The sequence below is a fragment of the Zootoca vivipara genome, chromosome 3 (assembly GCF_965207765.1).
Source record: "Zootoca vivipara chromosome 3, rZooViv2.hap1.1, whole genome shotgun sequence".
NCBI classification, from domain to species: Eukaryota; Metazoa; Chordata; class Lepidosauria; order Squamata; family Lacertidae; genus Zootoca; species Zootoca vivipara.
Genome location: NC_142586.1, coordinates 8,192,907 through 8,215,576, shown reverse-complemented (window position 1 = coordinate 8,215,576; position 22,670 = coordinate 8,192,907). Strand labels below are relative to the sequence as shown.

Here is a 22,670-nt window from a genome sequence, read left to right as displayed (position 1 = left end):
TGTCAAATCTGAGAGTCCAACTTCATGTGGCTATCCCATATCAGATTGGGACACTGAAGTTACTGAAGGGCTGCTGAGACTCGTGATGTTTACAAGCATTGTGAAATGCTGTTTATATATTACTTTAGACAGTAGTGTGCAGATAGGAACTGTGATCGTCACTGAGAGAACTGATGAAAGTTAGTGTTGACATGGTGACTGTATGACATCCATGTTCTGGGCAAAATGCAGTGCCTCATAGAGCATGCCAGCTGCTTTATCTCAGGCATACATACTGGTAGTTGTTCTTTACCAATAGTTACTGTAGTGTAAAGCATGCAGAACAGTTAGTTTGTGATTGCTTTCTGTTATGCTTATTTAATGCACAGTGTGATCATCTATGAAAATCTGGCCTTTGCACAGTGCAAGTTTGAAGTTTGCTGCTTTGACACAGAAACTAAATGGGATTCTTAAAAGCAAAATAAAAAATCATAATGTGGAATTTTTAAAGGGGTAACTTTGTGGCATTGTATTTCCAATTAAGTAGTTAGTTACCAGCACATCTAAAGATATTAATATAAATTTTCTCTTTGAAACTTAATGCATTTTCATCTTTAACCTCTCCCCACAGACATAACGTGATTTCATGAACAAAGGATGTTTGTATGTCCCCATATCTGACTGAAGTGTTGAGGCCAACAACTCTCCTGAAATCAATTTAAGGCAGGAGTAAAAATAGGAAAGAGGCAAAGCACAAAGGCTGCTGAGATTATTATTATTAATTTATTTCTATTATTTCAATACCACTTTATATTTTATAGAACAAATCTGAAAGCAGTTTACAACACATTAAAACATCAAATACAACAATCTAGGGGGGGGGGGACAAGTCCAAGCTTCAAAAACTAATTTTAGTGCAAGTTGATTCTGTGGAAATTAAAAGCGTAGTTAACACACAAGCATCCACAGAACTTGAATGGCTGAAGTCATTAAGCAAAAATTTGTGTTTGGCAGGATTCGGTGTGTCTCCTTGTCCTTGACTTTGCATTTCATATCTGTGCAAGGTTAGGGGATGGAACCCTTCTCAACTCCGATTTGGGGGTTGGAAATGGGGACAGGGAACTTCTCCAAGTGTGGGGACTCACTTGTCCGACTCTGTAGCTTGAAATGTAGAGGGAGAGATTGCTTTGGTGCTGGGCTGCCACCCCAACAGGAGTGTCTTCACAGCACCAAAATGGGATCTTCATTCTTCATTCCAGAGATGAGTTGCACCTCCAGACTGGAGAAAGAAACAGGGGTTTGTATTGTTGCCCTCACCAGAGAGCAAGAGGGCACTTGTGAGTGGAATTGAGGCCCACAGTTTAGTTATTTCCCAAAGCTCTATCCATTTATTTATTTATTTATTTGCTTGCTTGCTTGCTTGCTTTGTTTGATCTTTGCTTAGGAAATAATATCTAAAGTTTGTAATTTCATATTCCCCTGACTTTGAAAAGCAGTAATTTGCATAATTTTCAACAAGTTGGTTTTGTCTGTTCTGATGCAGACAAAGCTGCTAAGTCGTCTAGAACGAATATTTGAAGCCTGTTTTCCTCCTGTAACTGTCTCTGAAATGGAAGAGGAGATTGCTCCTTTAAATCTCTTGTTGGAAATGGGTAATAAACCTGGGAGGACAGAGGAGATCTTGTCACAAAGGTATGGACCATTTTTTAATGTGATAGATACATAGAAGCATGCAAGCTTTCAGTGATGTTTTCTGAGGGTGTACAGCAGTAATCTTCTAATGGCTGCAAACGTCAATGGATTTTTAGTTACTGCTTGCATTTTGTTTTCTTTAAAAAACATACCAGTAGTTCAATGTGGTTAATTTTTAGTGACTGCTTTTGCTGCCACAGAATAATCTACTTGGTGGGTTTTTGTTGTACTTTAAGTGATGTGCAAATGAGGTAGTTAAATAGGATGTGGCTTATTGCTTACAATTATGTTATTTATTAATATGTTGAATTCCAAGTAGACATCATTCTGTTTGCTAAGGACATCATTTTCTAATTATAAGTTAGAAAAATAATTGTTCTGAGAACCTTATACCACTGTTATCTCCGTAGAGGTTTGGTGTTTGGGCATGTGTTTAATGGCGATGTTGTTATATGCCAATCGTTTAAAGATGCGGAATGAAGTGGTTAAAGCTGCTGAGTTCTAGCATTTCCCTCTCTTCACTGTTTCACTTGATATATAACTGACTATGTAGGGAACTGCTAGATGTGTGGACAAAGCTTCAGGATATCCACGATGCATATGGATTGAAATATCAGTGGGGTGGCTCCCTCAGCAACAAAAAACTCCTCTGCTCTCTGGGAATCGACACAAGAAACATCGTGAGTTATCCGCAAATTTCTTCCATTCTGTTGGTACACAAAATAAGTGTGAAATTATTTCTAAGAATGTTGTTGTTTATATTAAAATGTATTTGTTCTATCAGTTGCCCAAAATCTGTTATTCTTGCGTGACATATAAAAATGACAAACGACTTAAAATTGCCCATGTAATTTTATATAGCAGTAATTATATATAGTAGCAGTTATGCTAAAACAATCATTTCTAAATTTGAGAATAAGTCTAAAAATCATGACAAGGAGCAATTAATACTAAATGCTGCATCCAACAGGACTCTTCAGAGTGGGGGTGAGTGGGATTCTGGGGGCTGACGAGGAAGGGATAGTCTCATGTCATGAGTAGAACACAGCTCACATAATATTGACTGCAACCCAAAGATTGTAAGTTGCTGCTTGAAAATAGCTAACCACTGACCCAAAAATGAGTCTTGAGGCTAACTGGACTTCACAAATAAAATGTTTCAGTCTAATCAGATGGAAATTTCTTTTGTTTTAGCTCTTTACAGGTAACAAGAAGCAACCTGTTATAGTGCCCATGTATGCAGCAGGATTGGTAAGTTTTTTAACTGTTTAAGGCAGTTTCCTTAGAAAGCCTAGAATTATCTAAACTTTCTTGTCAGAAGTAATTGTAGATTTGGTATAATACCTACAGCATGTTTTATAGTCCATAAAAAGAATAAGTATTTTCGTTGCTGCTTAATATCTTAGCATACTAGATAGATCTTAATTTTGTTAAACTCTATTTAAAGGCACTAATATCACACACTTTGACTGTGGCTGGGCAGAAATGGGTAACAAATTCCTTTACGTTCCCTCCCTTATAGTTGCTTTCAACTGTTTGTCCTTTTTTTATCTTTTTAAGTTATGTATGGTATAATCACCTTTTAATTATTAGTTTTTATCCCTTATCTGTTTTAAGTCTTATGTGTTCAGTTTATCTGTTTGTTTTATCTTATGCTGGTCTGTGACCAAAATAAAGTTTGATACTGATACTAACAAATTTATAAAATCATTGTACGGCACTCCAGTGTCACAAAAGCAGCAGTTAAAATAAGGCACATTGAAATGAAGGGTTTAACAGAACCAAGGTGTGTTGGCTTTTTGTGCTTATGTGGGACCTGAGTGTTTTTTCTTGTTTTGAAGATCTAATAGTTCTGAACTACAATAAAATAAAAATAGTTCTGTAATACAGTAAATTTGGTTAGAAAATCAAAAAGTTCTATACTCCAGTATTTTGTCCCTAAAACAGATTAAGAGTGGTGTTTTGTCATTTCTTTAACATGAATTATAAAAGTAAACTTTAAATAATAATGCTAAGTAGTCAATAAGGGGAATATACAAAAGCGAATCCAGCATTATCATTGGAAGAATAATTGTTTCTTTGGGGTTTGACTAATTTTTGTTTTTCCTAAAGGGTGGTATTTGAGCATATTCTGTGATGTCTTAATTTCTAGGGTATGTTAGAGCCTACAAAGGAACCCCTGAAACCAATATCTGCTGCAGAGAAAATAGCTTCCATAGGACAGACTCCACTTGCATCACCAGAGATGAATATATGTACAACTGATCAGTTCCAGGTAAAAAATAATAATGTTTTGTGGCATTGATGCCACCATCAAAGGGCTCTGGGCATATGCCTGTTCAGAGTTCATTAATTTGGGGTGGGTGGACTGTTGTTTCTCTTGACAACTTATATAATGCACCAACGTCCCCACTCCACTCTACCTTGAGGTCTTGCCCTCAGGCCTGAAGAGTCTCATGGCTACATCTCTGGCTGACTGCCAACAGAGAGGAGGCTCACACCTGCAAAAGGCTGTAGTGAGTTCTTCTGCCTCAACACTTTCTAATAATCTATAGCGAATGAGCTGTCCTGACCATACAATATACATAAATAACAGCTTCCAGTAGGTTAAAATGGTTATTTTCCTATACCTCTTCTTACAAATTTGCCCTCTTCAGTTTTAAAGCTGTTGTGATACTTATAGAAACCACATGCAAAGATTTTAATCCTTTCCCTATTGCTTAAATTTTTTTAAAATAACTTTCCCTATTGCTTTTAACCCTCTTGTGCATTTGAAAGAAGTGCCAGAGTTTATAATATAACACTTTCTATCCTTGAATGTTTTTCCCTCTCCTGCATTTAGATTTAGATTAGCTTTCCTAGTCCTGTTAAATTCCAGATGATTGGAAAAAGAACAAGGGATTGGAGGAAGTGATCTATAATCTACTGTACTTGTACTGAGATTTTGAACATAACCAAAAAGTATAATTGATGCCACTTATTATGTCCAAACAGTAGCACGATCAGACTTTCTATAGGAGTATGCAAACTACTGAATTTTGCAGAACATGCCTCTAGAGCAGGCCTGCACAGCGTACATGGGCCACTTGCAACCCTCCAAAGGATTTTGTGCAGCTTTGTCCATGCCTGCCTGGCCCTAATGGGGAGCTGAGCACTCACCTTGCCCAGCCTCCCTGTTGCCCACCCTACCCCTCTCTCGTTGCAGGCAGCTCTCCCTCTCCCCTTGAGGCGGAGGTGGCTGAGCCTTACGCACCTCGCACTTTCCCATCAAAACCAATCTTCAGATCTCAAAAAGGGCCTGGAAAAACCCCCTTGCTGCACAACACTAGCCCTCCTCATGAATCCTTCCTGAGCCCCAATGAGGAAGGAAGGAAGGGGAGCTTCCTTCTGCCTCCAGCTGACCTTCCACAAGCACCCCGACAGATCGAAAGGGCAGGGGAGAAACATGGCACCTGAAGAGGACCCACCACTGGGAGCTGTGAATGCGGTGGTGGCCGTGCCAAAGAGGAGGCCACTGAGGGGCGCTGAGACATTGAGACACAAAGAAGGAAAACCTGCGGGCCACTAAACTAACCAATTGGCAGATTCCCACCTCCCCTCTGCAGTTGAGATTGCCCCCCCCCCTCCAAGAAACAACAAGAAGTCCAAGTAGACAGCAGGGGCACCAAGAATGTAAGGGGGGGGAGGTAGAGCAGGCATCCCCAAACTGTGGCCCTCCAGATGTTTTGGCCTACAACTCCCATGATACCTAGCTAGCAGGACCAGTGGTCAGGAAAGATGGGAATTGTAGTCCAAAACATCTGGAGGGCCGAGGTTTGGGGATGCCTGAGGTAGAGAGAGAGGAGGCAGAGAAAGCAAGAAAAGTACCAACGACGACGAGAAAAAATATTTATTTTTTTATTATTACCATTTTTATTTACATTCTTCTAGTCCCCCCACCCCCTTTTCCCTATCTGCGGCTGAAATTTAGCCTGTTTTAATTTTGCCCCTTCCTACTGCCAAGTTGTGCAGGTTTGCTCTAGAGGTAGGTCTGATAAAATATTGCTATTTTTCATTTCATTCCCATTTGGAACAAACATGACAACAATAATTTTTGCCATGAAACATTAACATTAAATTTTTAAAAAGTCTGATAGCTATAATTAGATCTATAGTACATAACAAACTGCTTGACTCACCCTACCTGATTCAAAGCATTGTGTTGAAATTATGCATGATGTATGTGTTTTCTTGCCAGTTTTGGATATGCTCAGTATACCTAGTGCTGGCACTTAATTTCTCCTAGTTGTCACCAAATGTTTCAGGAGATGCGTAGATCACTGAACAGATTAGATGAATGGGGTGAATAGACTGTGTGCCTCTCAGCAGAGGACAGACTGGTCATCCATAATAGCAGGTTGGGAAATCTCTGTGATTTCTGTGTGTGTATTTCAGTGGCTAGCCCCTTGATAAGTTAGAGCTCTAGTGTTTTATAATAGTAAATTTCAGAACAAGTTCACATGCAAGTCTTAGAATCTCTCCTATCATAATTGAAAATTTGTGTAGAATGGTTGGTAAATCTACTCAGCTGCATTTTTGTCCATTGCACTGGCATTATTTAGATTGTTCTCTATGCTGTAATCATTATGAGCAGCAACAACAAAAGATGTAATGAAACAATCTGTTCGTAAACTTTGATCCAATCTTGCTTTGATGCCTGTTTAAAAAAAAAGGTGATGCTATAGTTCACTATGAATGTATAAAAATCGAGGTAGCAAAAAGTAGAAGGGCAGCAGAAAATAGAGAGAGGCAAGCCTATTTATGGTAATAACTAGAAGGCTTATTCTTGTAAATAAAAATAATGAAAACTGCAAATAAAAATTATGAAAATTGTCACTTTATTAGGATTCAAAGATACCACTTCAGAAAGAAATCCCAATAAGAGTTTTTGCCTTTTTTAAAAAAGATTTAAGTATAAACCAGCTTATGGCTCTCCTTTTGTGTAGAGAAATCAGATAAGAAGTACCTTCAGACAGTCCCCCCCTCATTCTTGCAGCAGCTTTCATACTTCAGTCCCTAAACCAATAGATTTACTCTACATGTCTGTTGATTATATATGCCTGTTGATTTAGGTTTGCCCATTGATGTGCAACCAAATAATACTTTTAGTTATTAATAACTTAACCATTATTTAAAGATTAAATAATTATTTAAAGAGCATCCCACTGAGCCAGTTTTATCTGTCTGAAGCTGCATATAACTGTTCAGTTGCATTGTAAGTGACTTTAAGGATTTTCAAAGCTGCAAAACTGATGATGCTGTTACAGGCGTTTTTCAGGCGGAACTCACCGGAACTGAATTCCAGCACCTCTTTGTAGCATACCGTACTGGTAGCTGTATGCCCAGAGCTGCGTGTCAGAGGCGTCAGCTGCATGGTGCTCGTGGCTTTGTGTTGGAGGCCATGGGGCAGCGCATCAGAGGCAACATCGTAACGCATCCACAGCACTGCCCCCCAAGAAAAGCGTTCTCCCCCCCCAAAAAAAGTTCATCAACTTAGGGTTGTCTGTCAAAAAAAATGGGGCGTTCCTGTACCTCTTTTTCTAGGAAAAAAAGTACTGGTTACAGGTGAGGTTGGTTCTGTTTCTGCTGCCCTGATCTTAAGCATCCCTGCCAGTGTTACCTGCCTCTAGTGCTGGCATCCCCAAACTTCGGCCCTCCAGATGTTTTGGACTACAATTCCCATCTTCCCCAACCACTGGTCCTGTTAGCTAGGGATCATGGGAGTTGTAGGCCAAAACATATGGAACATTTGGGGATGACTGCTCTAGTGCCAGAGTGATAGCTCTGCAATGCTGGCATAATATAATGGCCTGTTTCATTGTATTTTGGCAATATTTGCAACACCCCATAAAAATTTCCAGACCAGGCAGTCCAGGAACAATCTGTAAAACCATAGTTATTCTTAGGTTACATGAAACACTATTTTTATGACTTCAGTTTTTATTACTTCTGGCTCATTGTCCTTTGGCTTTTCAATTGTTGCTTTTTTTGCTTGCATGCAAAAGAACTTCATGCGACACATTTTGTTATGCTGTGACCTGACTGTAAAATTTGATTTCTGACTTTTCAACTCTAGGAATCTCTACCACCTGTCCAGTTTGACTGGAGTAGCAGTGGCCTTACTAACCCTTTAGATGGTACGTCTCTCCGTAGAGCCTCTAGCACAAGAGCTAGAGTTAAGAAACCTACAAAGTTCAGACAAACATCTCTCTGCTGATTTATTTTATCTCTCTCTCTCTCTCTCTGTATATATATACACACACGCCTACATATATAAATACACACACAGACAAACACACGAACACACACAAAATTTCTTAACTTTGGAAATTCAGGCTTTCTTTCTGTTTAGTTTTGCACTATTTAAAGCAGTCTGTAGTGTTTAAGAACAAGGTAATACACCATTTTGCTGAATTTGTGTTGCATACACGCAACCACAAATGGATGGAATAGTTAAATAATTTTTGTTTAGTTTACAGCTCTCACCTCAACAAACCCTTGCCTGTTTAGACTTTTGTAAAGTTTGAAATGGCATAGTCAAGTGTGTAGTTGTGTTTGCTTTCAAGCACAGTTTTCAACATAACCTGTTTGCAAAAGGGACAGTTTTTAAAATTTTAATTTTAAAATGTGCATATATTTTATCAAAACTTCAAAATCTAAAAGCCTCTAAATTTAAACTAGGGCTAGTAGATAGTGACATAGTTTCTTAGCCATTTGTTAATAATGCTGTTGAACTTGTCATAATTACTGGCCATACCAGTGACCTAAAAACACTGCTATACAATGTTTAAAGATGTGACCACATTTCGGTCCATATCAGAGTGCTGAAGGAAAGCCTGGATGGACTCTCTTGCTGTTGTCTAGTGTCTTATTAATGCTGTCAATTAATTTTGCTTTCTTTTAACAATTTCTTTAAAATGTGTATATCTGATTTTTCTGTTTCAGTATTAAAGGGGAACAATGTAGTTTGCCACCAAGGAGCTGGATGTAATGAGAACCATTGTTACCAATATTCATATTTTGTTTTGCTAACCTACTGACAATCTGCTACTTTAAGCTATAGATACAATTTGTCAGTCTCTTTAAATTATGTAGAGAACATATATGATTTTGAATTAGAAGAAGAGTTTGGAATTTTAAAAATGTTTCCCTTTAATTAATCCCTTTAATCTGGATCTCTGGTTCTGTCCATTTTTCTAAACAACGTTGGCTATTTTTTAAGTTATTAGTGTTGAATTCCTTGCTGCATTTGTACATTAGAATGTACACTGACTTGTTAACATCTTTAGAACCTACAAACTAATATTGTAAGCACTATTATGTGAATTCTTTTTTTATAAAACAAAACTATGTAATGAGTACTAATTATAACTGGCATGTTCAAGTGTGTGTCTTACCCCCTTTTTACACACAAATCCCTCCCTTGGCTTACCTTCTATATGGCTGCCTACCAACACGGTCACTGAATTTCAAGCTAGTGGAGGTTCCACTCTTCTGAACCTTGATTTCTTTGGGCCCGTGGATGACAGTAGCTCTAGCACCACCACCACCATCCCAGGTCAGCAGAGTGCTACACTGCAAATTTAATCTCTTAACATTCTTACTAAAAGCATGAGCCGCATTATGTGACTTTCCTACAAACAAGAAGAATGTCTATGCTCCAGTTTTCTCTTAAGATTCCCGCCTTCAATAATTCCCCCTTCTATCATTTGCCTCCAGTAGTTAGTTAATACTATTTGGTTGGTACTCTAGAATGTTAAGCAAAGAATGGATTTTAAGAAATTTAAGAATTTGAAATGCTTAAAACAATTTTAATTGTGGGCTAAAATCTTGACGTATCCCACTTGAAAATGCAGTTTGAATAAAATCCTAGTATTCCTGAGAATATGTTGCTCAGTTGAAAAAAATCTTAAAACTATGATTAATGTACTTCTTGCAGTAATGAAGTTTACAAACAAGAGCTTACACGTAGCTGTTTTATAGATAAGCTTTGCTGTTGTCATTTAAGGTAATATAAATACCGGTATTGTAGTTCTGCATGACACTTAATGCCTTAAATATTTTAATCATTGAGTTGAAAAAAACTGTAAATTTAGAAGAAAAATCTGATTAGCTATAGCGTATCTTTTTACAGAACAGTCTGCTTCAGTTTAATTATCTGGAAAGACAAAGCTGTTTCTCACTTTACCTTGAATTATTAATCTGTTGGGAAATCAGAATGAAAAGAGATGTGGTTACTAAAGGAGTAAAAGGTAAAGGGACCCCTGACCATTAGATCCAGTCATGGATGACTCTGGGGTTGCGGCACTCATCTTGCTTTACTGGCCAAGGAAGCCGGCGTACAGCTTCCGGGTCATGTGGCGAGCATGGCAACCAGAGCAGCACACAGAAACGCTGTTTACCTTCCCGCCGGAGTGGTACCTATTTATCTACTTGCACTTCGTGCTTTTGAACTGCTAGGTTGGCAGGAGCAGGGAGCAACGGGAGTTCGAACCACCGACCTGATCGGCAAGCCCTAGGCTCTGTGGTTTAACCCACTGCCTCACTACTAAAGGAGTGGCATTTATTAAATTCTGCAGCTGCAGGATGATGGAACAAAGGTTGGGGAAATCTGTGTTCCTCCTGATGTTGTGGTTCTTTGAACTCCTATCACTCCTAGCCTGCATCGCCAATGGCCAGGGATGATGAGAATCATAGTTCAACAACATCTGGAGGACCACAAGTTAGTCACTCTGGAACAGAAGATGTAACCCCCCCCCAATACCCTTGTACAGCCCTTTGCTTGGAATTCATGTTCCTTGATAGAGCAGAGTTTGCCCATGCACTTATGGGGTGGGGAGAACAGAACTCCATTATGATCTGTAGAGATTTTTTTTCATGGGTGGAAGGATCATGTCCTTGATTTTTGTGTGTGTGAGAGAGGGTTCTTATATGTCATTGTCATGATTAATTTTTCACTTCTAGTGTTTATGTTTCAGAACTACTTGATAAGTTGATAATATTTTCTGGAAGTCAAAAGTACAGAAACTTCTTGAGTTTTGTATGGTAGTTTGATATAAAACTTCACACACTACTTTTAAATCCATCTATGCATTCCACAGTATTGATGATTATTAGTAGACATTTTTTTTGCATCTAATAGAATACATTTTGACTACTTCTGATACATTCATTTAAAGTGATTATAAAGAAGGTACCTTATCATTTATTATGGGTTTTCATTAGAATATTGTCAGCAAATTCGCAGGTGTCATCATTGCCTGTAGGTTTTCTGGCTTGTTTCTTGGAAAGTCATTTGCTTCTAGCCTGCAGCTCTCTGTGTGGGTTATGTATGTAATTGTGCGTGGTGTGTGTGTTTTGCCTAAGCTAGGCGCTTGATCTAAACTTGATTGCCTAAATTTCCTCAATCTCATTAAGGTTTTTATAAATATACACATTTTCTATGAAAATCCTTTTGTTAGCTGCCTTTTAATCACTTTGGTGAAAGGTGGTATATATATTTAAAATATAAGCATTTAAAATATATGTATATATTCTTTATGGATATTAGTAGACACTTTTAGATAATATTTATGGCACTAATTTTTTTTAAGCACTTTAGTGAAATGATTGCAGTATGAGAACATGTACTAGTAGCAGTTATAATAATCATATGCTAAGGTAATAAATTTCACCTAATGAGTGTAGTTGACAAATGACTTGAAAATACAAAGTGCTGCAACATGTTACAAATCCTTCTTACATATTGGAAATTTCAGTTGTGATATTTAAAATCTTAAATACTTAAATAGTTTAAAATACTTAAATACTTACTGAATACAGCTTTATTCAATGGCATACCTTAATGGGATTTCAGAAGCTTTGTTTCTTGTAATGTTATTATTTCTGTATGTGACTCTTCAGAAGGCCTGGGCCTGTTATATTTAAGGGTTCTGTAAACATCTGACAGTATTTCAAATGTATTCTGTATTTTAATTTGAGATTTGGACATGGGACTGTTTCAGTTGAATTGATCGCAAGTTCGAAGTGGATATGAGATGCAAGTGCTGCTCCATCTTTGCCTTAACCGAAGGATTCTCTACTTGGTCATACTACGTAACAGATAGTGTCACCCTTTAACCGTCATATGAATAATTTCTCATGAAAGTTTTGTTGTGGTATATCTTGGAGTCCTCATCAAAATGATTTTTAAAAAATGGATGTCTTCCCATTTTTGAACTCCTAGGTGTCTCAGCTTTTAAAAAAATTAAACTGAATTCCATCAGTTTGTCCAAATTATATACAGTATTATACATATTGTCCAAATTATATTTCTAGACGCCTGTTTTGAGATATTTCATTGAATCCTGAAATCCACTCTTTCCATAATTGTGTCCAAATAAAAGGTGAGAAACAAATAAGAAGGTTGAGAAATAGTTTATACTTTAGTGAAGCGAAAAGAATTGCATGAGGACTTCAAATACTCTCTACTTGTATGTTCTACAGAGACAGTGGAATGGAAATAGAAGTTAAAGAATCAATGTGTAGCAATGAAATAATGTTCTAAATAATAATGTAAAGCCTTGGAGGATTTTGGTATACGAAGAAAATGATTATTCAAATTTGTTTTTCACTCCTGGCTGATATCTTGTATGCCATTTTTATCTGCAACTCCAATTCTCTGATACTGCATGATGAAAATTAACAAGTTGTATCTCAATCACATATTGGACATTTAAGTAGCTCAGATGTTTACAGAAGATGGAAATACAGTATCCTAAATTGCAGTTGAACATGTGACACTTGTTTCCATCTATCACTGATTATAATTTTATGCTATAAGGTGTGGATCCAGAACTGTATGAGTTGACAACTTCCAAGCTGGAAACCTCCAACTCCACCAGTAAAGTGACTGATGCATTCGCAAAGCTAATGTCCACAGTAGAGAAAGCAAGCACATCAGCAAGGTAAACCACTGTGATTAGTGACCCTTATTATTGGAAGTTAAAGCTTGTTCAGTAACTACAGCTTAAATATCACCTAATGCATGATGGTAACTTCAGTTTCATAATAGATCTCCTTAGATCTCTATTGCTGTACTAGTATATATTTTCCAGGAATTTATTCTGCTTCTAATGTCGCAATTAAATCCATTGGATTGAAATGAGTTGTCAGAACTGTTGCTTTTAAAGTTTTCAGCCTATCCACAGTGATATGCAGCCTTAATCTGCACTGCTGAAAGCTCACTTGTAAGCCACGAAGCTGACATTTCCCATGTTATAAACTGTGAGTTACAGCAGGAACGTAGCTTCTAACTGAAAGCAGAAATTGTCTTCAATGTGAAATGCCTTGACACTTTTGCAAACATGCATATACTCTCTCTCTCTCTCTCTCTCTCTCTCTCTCTCTCTCTCTCTCTCTCTCTCTCTCTCACACACACACACACACACACACACACACACACACCCCAGCTACTGCATAATCTCTGTTTTTGTGCAAACCCTTCTTTCTTTTGTGCATAGCATAATAAGCAGCCATCATTTATTGATGAACTATTTCTAGGAATCTAGAAACAGAATCTGATTTGTTCCTATGTAGGGGATGGGATGGAAGACTGCAAGTAGACTATCTAGTGGGGTCCACTGGTCTGTAATCTGCAAGTAGGATAATGGACTGTGCTCAGGCTATGCTTGTGTGCATCACACAAATCACATCTGATTTGTGTGTTACGCCTATTTGTTAAAACATTTATATCCTGCCTTTCCTTTAAGAAGCAGGTATGTAATATAGAATAAAAGTGTGGCACTCTTGTGAATTGCACATTATGTAGCTCCATGCACGGATACAACATGTGAGGTGACTGCTGGTTGAAAGGTGCTTGGATACTAAAGTAGTGAGTTGTGGCAACTTGCATGTGCTGTGAATACTCATTTTAGTTTTGATCAAACAGCAACGATTTGAGGTGATGCAAAACATTGGTTTTCAATTAAGTCAGCTCACAAATTCAAAAGTAGCAAGGTGTCATGAGCTAAACTGAAAGCATACAGACAACAGTTGTAGGAGAGAATGCATGAGGCTCTTACAGAGGTTAACAAATGGTACGTGTGTAACTTATTGCAAGAGCCCTTTACACAGGTACTGGTAACATTAACTCCTGCAATGGCCTCATTTTCAGAACTATTTCTCTGCTGTGTTACATTCAGCTATTTGCCACTAGGGGGGAGTGCTAAGCCTTAATGAATCTTCGCTCAGGTCATTTTCAACTTGGCTTTTCATCAGTTCTGATATAAGAAAAGTGAAAATTCAGTGTGCCCTCCTCCTGACCCTTTTTATTTTTTGTTTTATTTATACTTACACTGTAGCCTTCAAAATAGAAAACTAAAGGCTTCAGTCTTTCATGCCAGAACATTCCTTGCCTCCACTGCTTCTGTACAATGTAGATATTACCCCCAAAACAGCTTAACCTCATAATATTTTTGCCAAGTGCATACGGAGTTGAAGACCTCTTTATTTATGCTGACTCTTCATAGATTTGTAATGATTGCCTGACCTGACTTTTTATGATCTGGTAGAGATGGACAAGGAGAAAGGGGGTAAAATGTGAGTGAAGTACCTAAGGCAGGAGGTGGGCAGTGAGAGATCATCTTGTTACAAAGATTCAAAATTATCATGAATGCTGCTCTTCCAAATTACAAGAATTGTTTGTTGTAAACATATGTGTGATACACTATCCCGTGAATGTGTCCTTTATGTTATATTGTCTAATCTACTCTTAGGCGTGAGTTGTACATAACATATATGTTGCACATGGTGGCAGCTGAAGGAGAGTGTGGTGTTGAACCTTGTTAGACCCTGTCCTTTGCTCATGGCACTGTTAGAGGAAATATTCAGGGTGGACAGAAACCTTTTATGAACTGTCCTGCTTAGCTTGCCTGTGTGGGTGGAGTTACTATGGAACAGCTGGGACCACATACAAGTTTCCAGCATTGGGCACATCTCAGTTGCTAAATAAATACTCACTTTGAATTAATGTTTATCCTCTAAACCACAAATGCAGTAGGGAGAGAGACAGGGGAAAAAACTATTCACAAGAATGTCTATTTAAGCAGGGGGGTGTACATAAAGCAGAAAGAGTTGCCATGTTTAAAATTCCATTTCTCTTAGATTGGAATTGTGATTAAAGCCTCTGTGCTGCTACCGGTAGTTGAAATGAAGGAATTTTAATATATTGTCTTTTTCACTTGAGAAAAAAGGTCATGATGGCTTATTTCATTTTAAGAATAAATGTTAGTACTAATTTTATTAACAGAATGCTATGCATTGCAAATAAGGCCCTTCAATTCTTGGGAGCAGCTTCTTGGGACACATGAGAGGGCATAGAAGTCCCATTCCACTTACAGTGTTTTGGATCTGAGCTAATGTATCCTAATTCACATATATATATCAAAGGAAGTTCAGATCTATGATGTAAGTAGAATATGCTGATTAAAGATGACATCAAAACACCAACTCACTCAAATGAGGTTTGTTCAGTCCAACCATAGCTGAATGTGACAAAAAATATTGTATTTTTCTTGGACAGTAAGAATTATGGATGTTCCATACAGTCTGTTTATTCACACTGTTTGGTTCTACCCTTCACTTTCTAGTGCTATTATCTGTTACTTATTTTCTAACCACAAAAAGTCTAGTAAGAAAGATGATTAAAAATCCACTGGAAAGTGCATGATAATAACTGCTAGTTGACAAGGTCATATCTAACCTCCACATAATTTGAGATTTCAACAAGGACTGGAACCTCCAGACACTTTTTATATGATTTGGCATTCCTTTATGACATCTACCATCATTTTCAAGAGCCTGGGAAATCTGGAACTGTGTTTGATGATCTGATGAAGTTGATCGTCTTTACATGGACTTTCTTATTTTAACTCATGTAAAACTACTCATTCTACATGCATGTTTTATAGTTTTGTTTGTTTTTAATTTTTGTTGTTATAATTGTTATTCCTGTTTTATAAACATTATAAAATGAAATAATAATACAATCTCTTCATAAATGTATCTAGATGAATACTTACCGGTAGTAAATAGGCAACATTTTATAACCCCCCACAAATTTTATGTGAACATAATACACTTGAATCTCAGTAAATAGCTAGTCTGGATGCTCCCTGTGTTCATCCCCCCCCCCCATGTTGTGCCTCTTTACTATGCTGAAACTTTACCAGTCTGTCTGGGCATATTACATACTATGCAGCTATCTGCAAACAAGACAGCCTGGATCAAAGATGTCTGCCTGCCTTCGTTAAAACTATTATTGACAGTTTGAAACTATCTAGGTAACTTTCCTTTTTTGGCTTCTCTCTTAAAGGATAACTATCTGGAGTCCCAGGGGCTACATTTCAGCCCCGTACATAGCTTCTAATCCCATTTTGCCCAGAACAAAATCATCTCCCAAGTCCCCGCACCCCCAGAATAGAAAGTGAAATGTCCTGTATGTCCATGCATTTCAGGGGCTTTTGTTAATAGGCTGTCTAAAATATTAGACTCATTTCCTGAATATGTAGCACAACTACTTTATTGTGCATAATCAAGGTATAGGAAAAGGACTCCCAATACCTCAGTGTGAACAGTGAAGGTCTGAGCAGAATTCACCCTTCTTGTTTTACATTCCTGTCAGAAAGTCGGACCTTGGTGTTTGACATCCTCATAGGAAGGGTAAAGATTTGGGTTTGTTGGTGTGTTTTTTATTTAAAAAAAATGCTTTAGAAAGACATAACCTTTCTAAATATAGCAAACATTTTTATATGTGATCTGTTTCAAGTTTCTGTGATGTTCCGTTGACACAAGATACAAATTTTACTTTTCATCCAGTATCTGATGCAAGAACTGCCATAAATGGTCTGGCTCTTACTCTGTGAGTTTTAGTATTGGGTATATGAGTAACAACTTTTTTTGAAAAAGGCCAGCTCTTTACTAACATAGGGGGTGCCCACACTGCACTCTTCTGAACATGAATGTGGCAGAGGCCTAAGACAGTTATTTTAGATGAGGTCACATTTAGACGGTGTTCTCAAATTTCCACTAGGAAAGAATATCATCAAAATGGAGATTTAGAGGTAAGGTTCCCTATCAGTGAAATCTGCTGTAATGCTATTAAATATTTAATTAGTTAGATTTGTTGTTTTATAGATTCAGTGCAGTCTTTTGGTATAGAGTCATTTTGGCTACCATAGACAGTAACTTTAAATCACAGCCATCTAAAAATAAGTATTAAATAGTGCTTTGGAATTAACAGGTTAGTCTCTAACTTGTATGAGACCTATAAATGGTCTTTGAGTCATTTGATTAAATAGTTAGACTGAGTCCCTGGTCTGTGCGGCCGTATACAGGATATTTTACTTTCTGTTCTGAAAATGCAATACAATACTGGCACTTGTGAAGTTTGACTTTGAAACAGTATTTTATTAATTAATGTTGTCAGTATACTGTCCTGAAAGTTACATTTGTAGCAATATTGTTGCTACAATATTGTTGCCCCCCCCCCCAATTTTCTAAAGGCTGGGTTGAAAGAGGCCAGCTCTGCCAGTTCTAGCAAATATTATTATGGAAATATGCTTGTATAGCCTTTCAGATTCACCTTCTTTTGTGGAAAAGTGAATTCTAAGCAGCTAATAAAAATAGTTTCTGCTCTACGTACTAAAATAGCAGCAGCCCAGTGCAACACCATGGGTGCAGTAGCCCACACTCATATTCAGACACCTACCCTACAAAACACATGCAAAGAGCAATTTTGCCCAGGAGAGTGGTAGGCTCTGCCTCACTGGGCATCTTCATGCAGAGACTTGGTAGCTATCTAGTGGGGTTGATCTACCTCTGGATTTCCTGCATTGTGGTTGAAGTTGGATTATGTGGCTTACAAACCCCCTTATTGCCTTTTAGGGCTCTTTATATTTGGAGAAAAAGTGGGTGGGGAAAACATTGTAGGTTCATAAAATTATACATGATGTGAAGAAAGTGAGTAGAGTTTTCTTCCTCATAATACTAGAACTTGGAGTCATCCAGTGAATTTGCGTGAATTTGATTAGCAGTAGACATAGAAAAAATAATTAAGTTTTGAAATTCCCTACCACAGGACGTGGCTATAACCACTAGCTTAGAAGGCATGAAAAGGGAACTAGAGAAAAGCCTGGAAAGATATCAATGGCTCTGAGGCATGATACTATATTCCTTACTCTATTTTTTCTGCTAAGATGTACAGTAGGAATTGTGAACCCAGAACCCAGTTTCAGAGGGCAGTTTGCTGCTGAAGACCAGTTGTTGCAGAAAGGGTCTACTGCCTTCAAGTTCTGCTCATAACCACCCAAATGTCTTTGGGAAACCCACTGTCGGAAGCATGATAGTGAGCTAGATGTTCTTATGTTCATAAACTTAAAAGAAACTGGTGCTACATAAGCACACATACTAGAATGGAGAGTAGGTTTTATACATGGTTGGTCAAAGGAGTAAGAATTAGGCATGTGTGTGTGTCCCCTCGCATTTGTGTTCTACTGCACGTGGTGCATCTATATTCATAATCCGACACCAAAGGAATCAATTGTATTACTTGTGATACTTTTCATACAAAGGAGAGAGACTGATCCCCCCCCCATGTGAAGTCCTCTCAGAGCAGTGTAATTATATCCTCCTGAGGAAAGAAAGCAGGGTTAGAATCATTGCTTTGGAGCCATAGCCACAATTTATGGTGGTTACAATGCACAAGTTTGCACTGCAAAGCTATAATAAATTTGTTTCCTTATGCAGTAGCACTGTGTGTTTAGGTATTTTGAAGTGTGCATTGATGGCAGCCTGCAGAAATGCAATATTTGTTAGTCTTAACCTGCACTACAGAACAAAGATGAACCCTGAAGATGTCACAAAAATAGAATGAGGGGGAGGGGTTTCTTGATTTGTAGTAGACAAAATTGCATAACACTTGTATAATGGATTCTTTGGCTTGGCACAGGTATCATAAGAAGTCGCTCAGTGAAAATGTCCCTATAGTTATCTACTGGGTTGTGCATAATGAGAACTGAAATGATCACTGGCAACAAGTAGAATATATTTGCCACCCCCTCTCCCCTTTTCCTCACGAAAACTGGAGGAGCGGGGTGCACTACAGCTACCGATGTGATCCTGCCTCTGCAAATAAGTGTGAATAAATATTTATTGATTGCATTTCTACTGTACAGTTGTTTACATGTTTGTAACAAGTATGCGGTATTGGGTATGCTAGTTGTTGTTGAAAACCAGATAATGTATAGATTTTTTTAAAAAAATCACAAAAGGCACTCAGACACACACAAATACATATAAATGTGTTTTACTCTTACACTGCCATGTTAGAAATAATCCCAGTCTTAGTTGGCTTGCACTCTGCCATCAGAATCTAGTAATCTAGAATCTAGTCCTCATCAGAATCTAGCAAAGGGAAGAGGTAAATTCAAGCATTCTTAGCTGAGTGGCGCAAGCTTTTGTGTAATACTGCAACAAACCACACTGACACTTCAGAAACTCTCATAAAGTTCTGTTCAATAACATCATATAAAGGGCCCCTATCCCTAAAACCTGGTTGTCCTCTCTATTTCAAAGGTACTCAAGGACAGCCGTAAGGTAGAACTAGACACTGGAAGAACCTATCAGAAGTGAACATAGACCACTGGTACAAAAATGTATTGAAAACTGCCCTACTAGAGAAGTTAGCCAACCAACTCAAACTAGTACAGGGACAAACAAAGGATACCTTCACCCCGGTGTAGCGCCTCTTCTTCACATACACAGCACAACAGGACAATGACGTATCCCTCCCTCCCAACAGCATACAAATCAATATGGCGGCTAACCTGACCCAACAACCTACACACACACACACACACACACACAGAGAGAGAGAGAGAGAGAGAGAGAGAGAGAGAGAGAGAGAGAGAGAGAGAGAGAGAGAGATACAAACAAGCCGCACTGCAATCAACTGAACACAGCCAACCAAGCTCGGGACCCCCTGACCTCTCACATTATCAATAAAAAGAAATAAATGCATAAACAAAGGACCTAGCCACGGGATGCTGATACAAACCCTCTACACTAATAATAGGCAAGAGACCGAAAGAACAATATCCCATCTCTCTTTCTCCTTTCCCCCCAAATGGAAGATGTCTATGACAAAAGTGCTCTCACTAAATGTAAACGAACTGTGAAAAAGACTAGTAATTGAAAGTGGAGACAACCTTTCCCTCTTTATCTGTTCATTTTGTAACACAAAAAACTTTAATAAAAACTAACTTTAAAAGTTTATTTAAAAAATTTATTCAGTATATTCCTTACATATATATTTTGTGGGTAAGCCAAGCCAGTGAAAATGCAGTTCTCTCCTGGCATTGTTTAGGAATGTGTTCCTGCAGGTATACAAGCTAGTATTATACAGCAAAACTTACTGTGTTGAAACAATTAGAAGAAAAAAGACTTTTCTTCAGTATTGTAAATATATGTAAGAGGTTATTACTTGAAGAAAGTACAGGCTAGATTGGTTCATAGACTGTATCTTTGTAGCCTTGTACAAATAGTAAACTTTTACCTATGGGCTGTGCAGAGCAAAATGAGCAATTATTCGTGTTATCTTGAAATCAAGCTTTCTGCAGTCACCTGTGCTGACATTTTCCTTCTGTTCTATGCCATGTCCATTTAAGAATTCCCTTGAGAGTTGTGCTGCAAAGAGTCTGCACTTCTAAAATTGTAAACTAAACACAAGATTCTAATGAAATATGGATAACTGGTATCACTTTCCTCTTTAGAAGTCTGAACTTTAGGGACTTTGGGGTTAGAGTGGGCTGCAAGAAACGCCAGGTTCTAGTCATAGTAACATGCCCTCTCTGTTTAGTGTTCATGAATTTCATTTCAAAAGTAGAAATTTGGGGGGGGGGGTTGTCTCACGTAAGGTTTTCTGTGAAAATAAGGGTATCCTCACAACCCTGTTCAGCAGTGGTTGAAAGGTATTTCATCCTCTTAAGCTCCTGGATATGCTCAGATACAAATTCTGTATCTTCTATAGGGAAACACATTGGCTAAGATGACTTCCTCTATTCAGGCATCTTTCCACAGTGATTTTAACAAACATGATATAAGATTCAAGAGTTCAACAGATTTCAAATTCTATTTCCTTTCAATTGTGGATGCAGTAACTTAAGGGTTTTGATTTCATATTTAGTTAATAGGTAGTGGGATTTGATCCTCTGGCAGTTGTGTTAAGGACCTGTTAACAGTTCCGAATGAAGCATTGAATATACATGAAATTCTGGATGTGAGGAGAGAACCAGTTTTCTCATTGCCAGGGTTGTAATAAGCCCCATATACCCATAGCCATGTGAGGCAATATTGAAGTGTATGGCACAACTTTCCTTCAGAGAGGTTGCCTTATCTGAAGACCTTTCTCTAGCAATTCTGAGTAACTTTTCTTTTAACTTTTTTTTAATAGAAAGCCCAAAAAGGAAGAACAACTCAGTGAAGAGGCTGCCAAGGTGATTTCTAGCCTACCTGACTTATCTTTCATGCATGCCAAGGTGTTGATGTTCCCAGCCACATTAACACCTTCAAGAAGTTGCCAAGGCAAGGTAGACTAAGGTGAAGTGAATTGGACAATTTCCATTGATTCTTGCCCTAGCCCCCCTTTCTGGGTCCTATGAAGTGATCTTGCTTCAATTAAAAATAATTCAAGTTCAGATGATTTGTTGGTAAGCAGCACTAGAAAGGTATACATACTTATGTATATTTATTTACATATTGGAGTCCTAAATTTATATTAGACAAATGTAAATAACTGGAGAGGATTGAACCTTTTTTGAAGATTTATCCTTTTTTGTTGTGTTGGGGTGTAACCATTTTGTCTTTGTGGAATACACTGGTAGTGTCCTTACAAAACTTTCTAAACAATTTTTAAAAATTGAAATTTCCAACTTTTGCTCTTCATGAAATTTCCCTTTGCCCACCCCCCACCCCACCCAATTTAATAACGTACCCTTGATGAAAATCCTTTTACTGAAAGCTTTAAAGCTTATGATCTTTCAGTAGTCTTCTTTTAAGCAAGCTGAACCTTCTCTTATTCTTCATCTCAAGTGGCTCTTTTCTTTTTCTTTTTTGAAGGGGTGGGATGGGGCTACGTGGTTGATTTTTTTATTTATTTCTTAACTTTTTGACTTCTAACAGTGTGGATTCATCATCATTGCCTTTCAAGAGGTTTGCTGTCAATTCTCTTTAGTTAAGTGATCACTGCCTAAGCACTTGATTCTCGAGATCTATGTGTTAATCAATTTGGTTTGGGATGGAAGGACCAAAACTGTCTAAATGTCTTACACTGAAATATACCTGTTACATTTTTTTGTTATTGTACCACTATCCCTATATTTTGATTTTGCACAGTGTAAATTTGACATAATCATAGATTGCTATGGTTTAGGCTGTATGTACAGTAAAACTATGGGTTGTAAATGTTGGGGAAATTCCTATGGAAAAAAGAGAATGCTATGTAGAACAACCTCTAACAAGGTTTATGTGCATGCCTGAGGTCTTTTTGAAATTTCAGTGTATAAATTTCCTCTTAGCTTACACAAAATAAAAAATAAAGTTATATAGTCTGTTAACGTGTGTAGTAATATTGTTTTTCTTCCTACTTTTACAGTACTGCCAAAGGCAGTAGGAATATCGCTTTTTCAGAGAGAAAAAGTCTACTTGCAGAATATTAACTCTGTACCTTAGCAAAAAGCACAGGGTTGGGGGTTTTTAAGAGCCAATGCATTTTTTTGGTTAACGCATGTAGGAATGTGTTCCTTCTGTTGTACCAAAGTTGTCTGGAAAACCATTTGGGCCATGGCTGGAGTTCATACTGGAAGCTCACAAGAGTCTCTTCCTAGTTAGTCGGGATAGGTCAAAGAGGTTGGTAGTCACTTGTA

The 22,670-nt window shown here is 37.8% G+C and overlaps 1 protein-coding gene across 4 annotated transcripts in view; it reads left to right on the top strand.

Annotated features, from left to right (window-relative positions):
- AFTPH (aftiphilin) overlaps positions 1-22,361 on the top strand; it is a 46,066-nt gene extending 23,705 nt beyond the window's left edge. For 2 of the 4 annotated variants that reach the window (XM_035110252.3, XM_088667152.1), the window contains exons 3-10: positions 1,523-1,671; positions 2,225-2,351; positions 2,866-2,922; positions 3,824-3,946; positions 7,787-7,847; positions 9,185-9,268; positions 12,533-12,656; positions 21,200-22,361. In XM_035110252.3, the coding sequence (XP_034966143.1) occupies positions 1,523-1,671; positions 2,225-2,351; positions 2,866-2,922; positions 3,824-3,946; positions 7,787-7,847; positions 9,185-9,268; positions 12,533-12,656; positions 21,200-21,344 (870 nt within the window). In that variant the 3' untranslated portion in view covers positions 21,345-22,361. The remainder of the gene's footprint in view (positions 1-1,522; positions 1,672-2,224; positions 2,352-2,865; positions 2,923-3,823; positions 3,947-7,786; positions 7,848-9,184; positions 9,269-12,532; positions 12,657-21,199) is intronic. The other 2 variants (XM_035110253.3, XM_088667153.1) reach the window with 1 other exon arrangement.
- Positions 22,362-22,670: the final 309 nt, after the last annotated feature.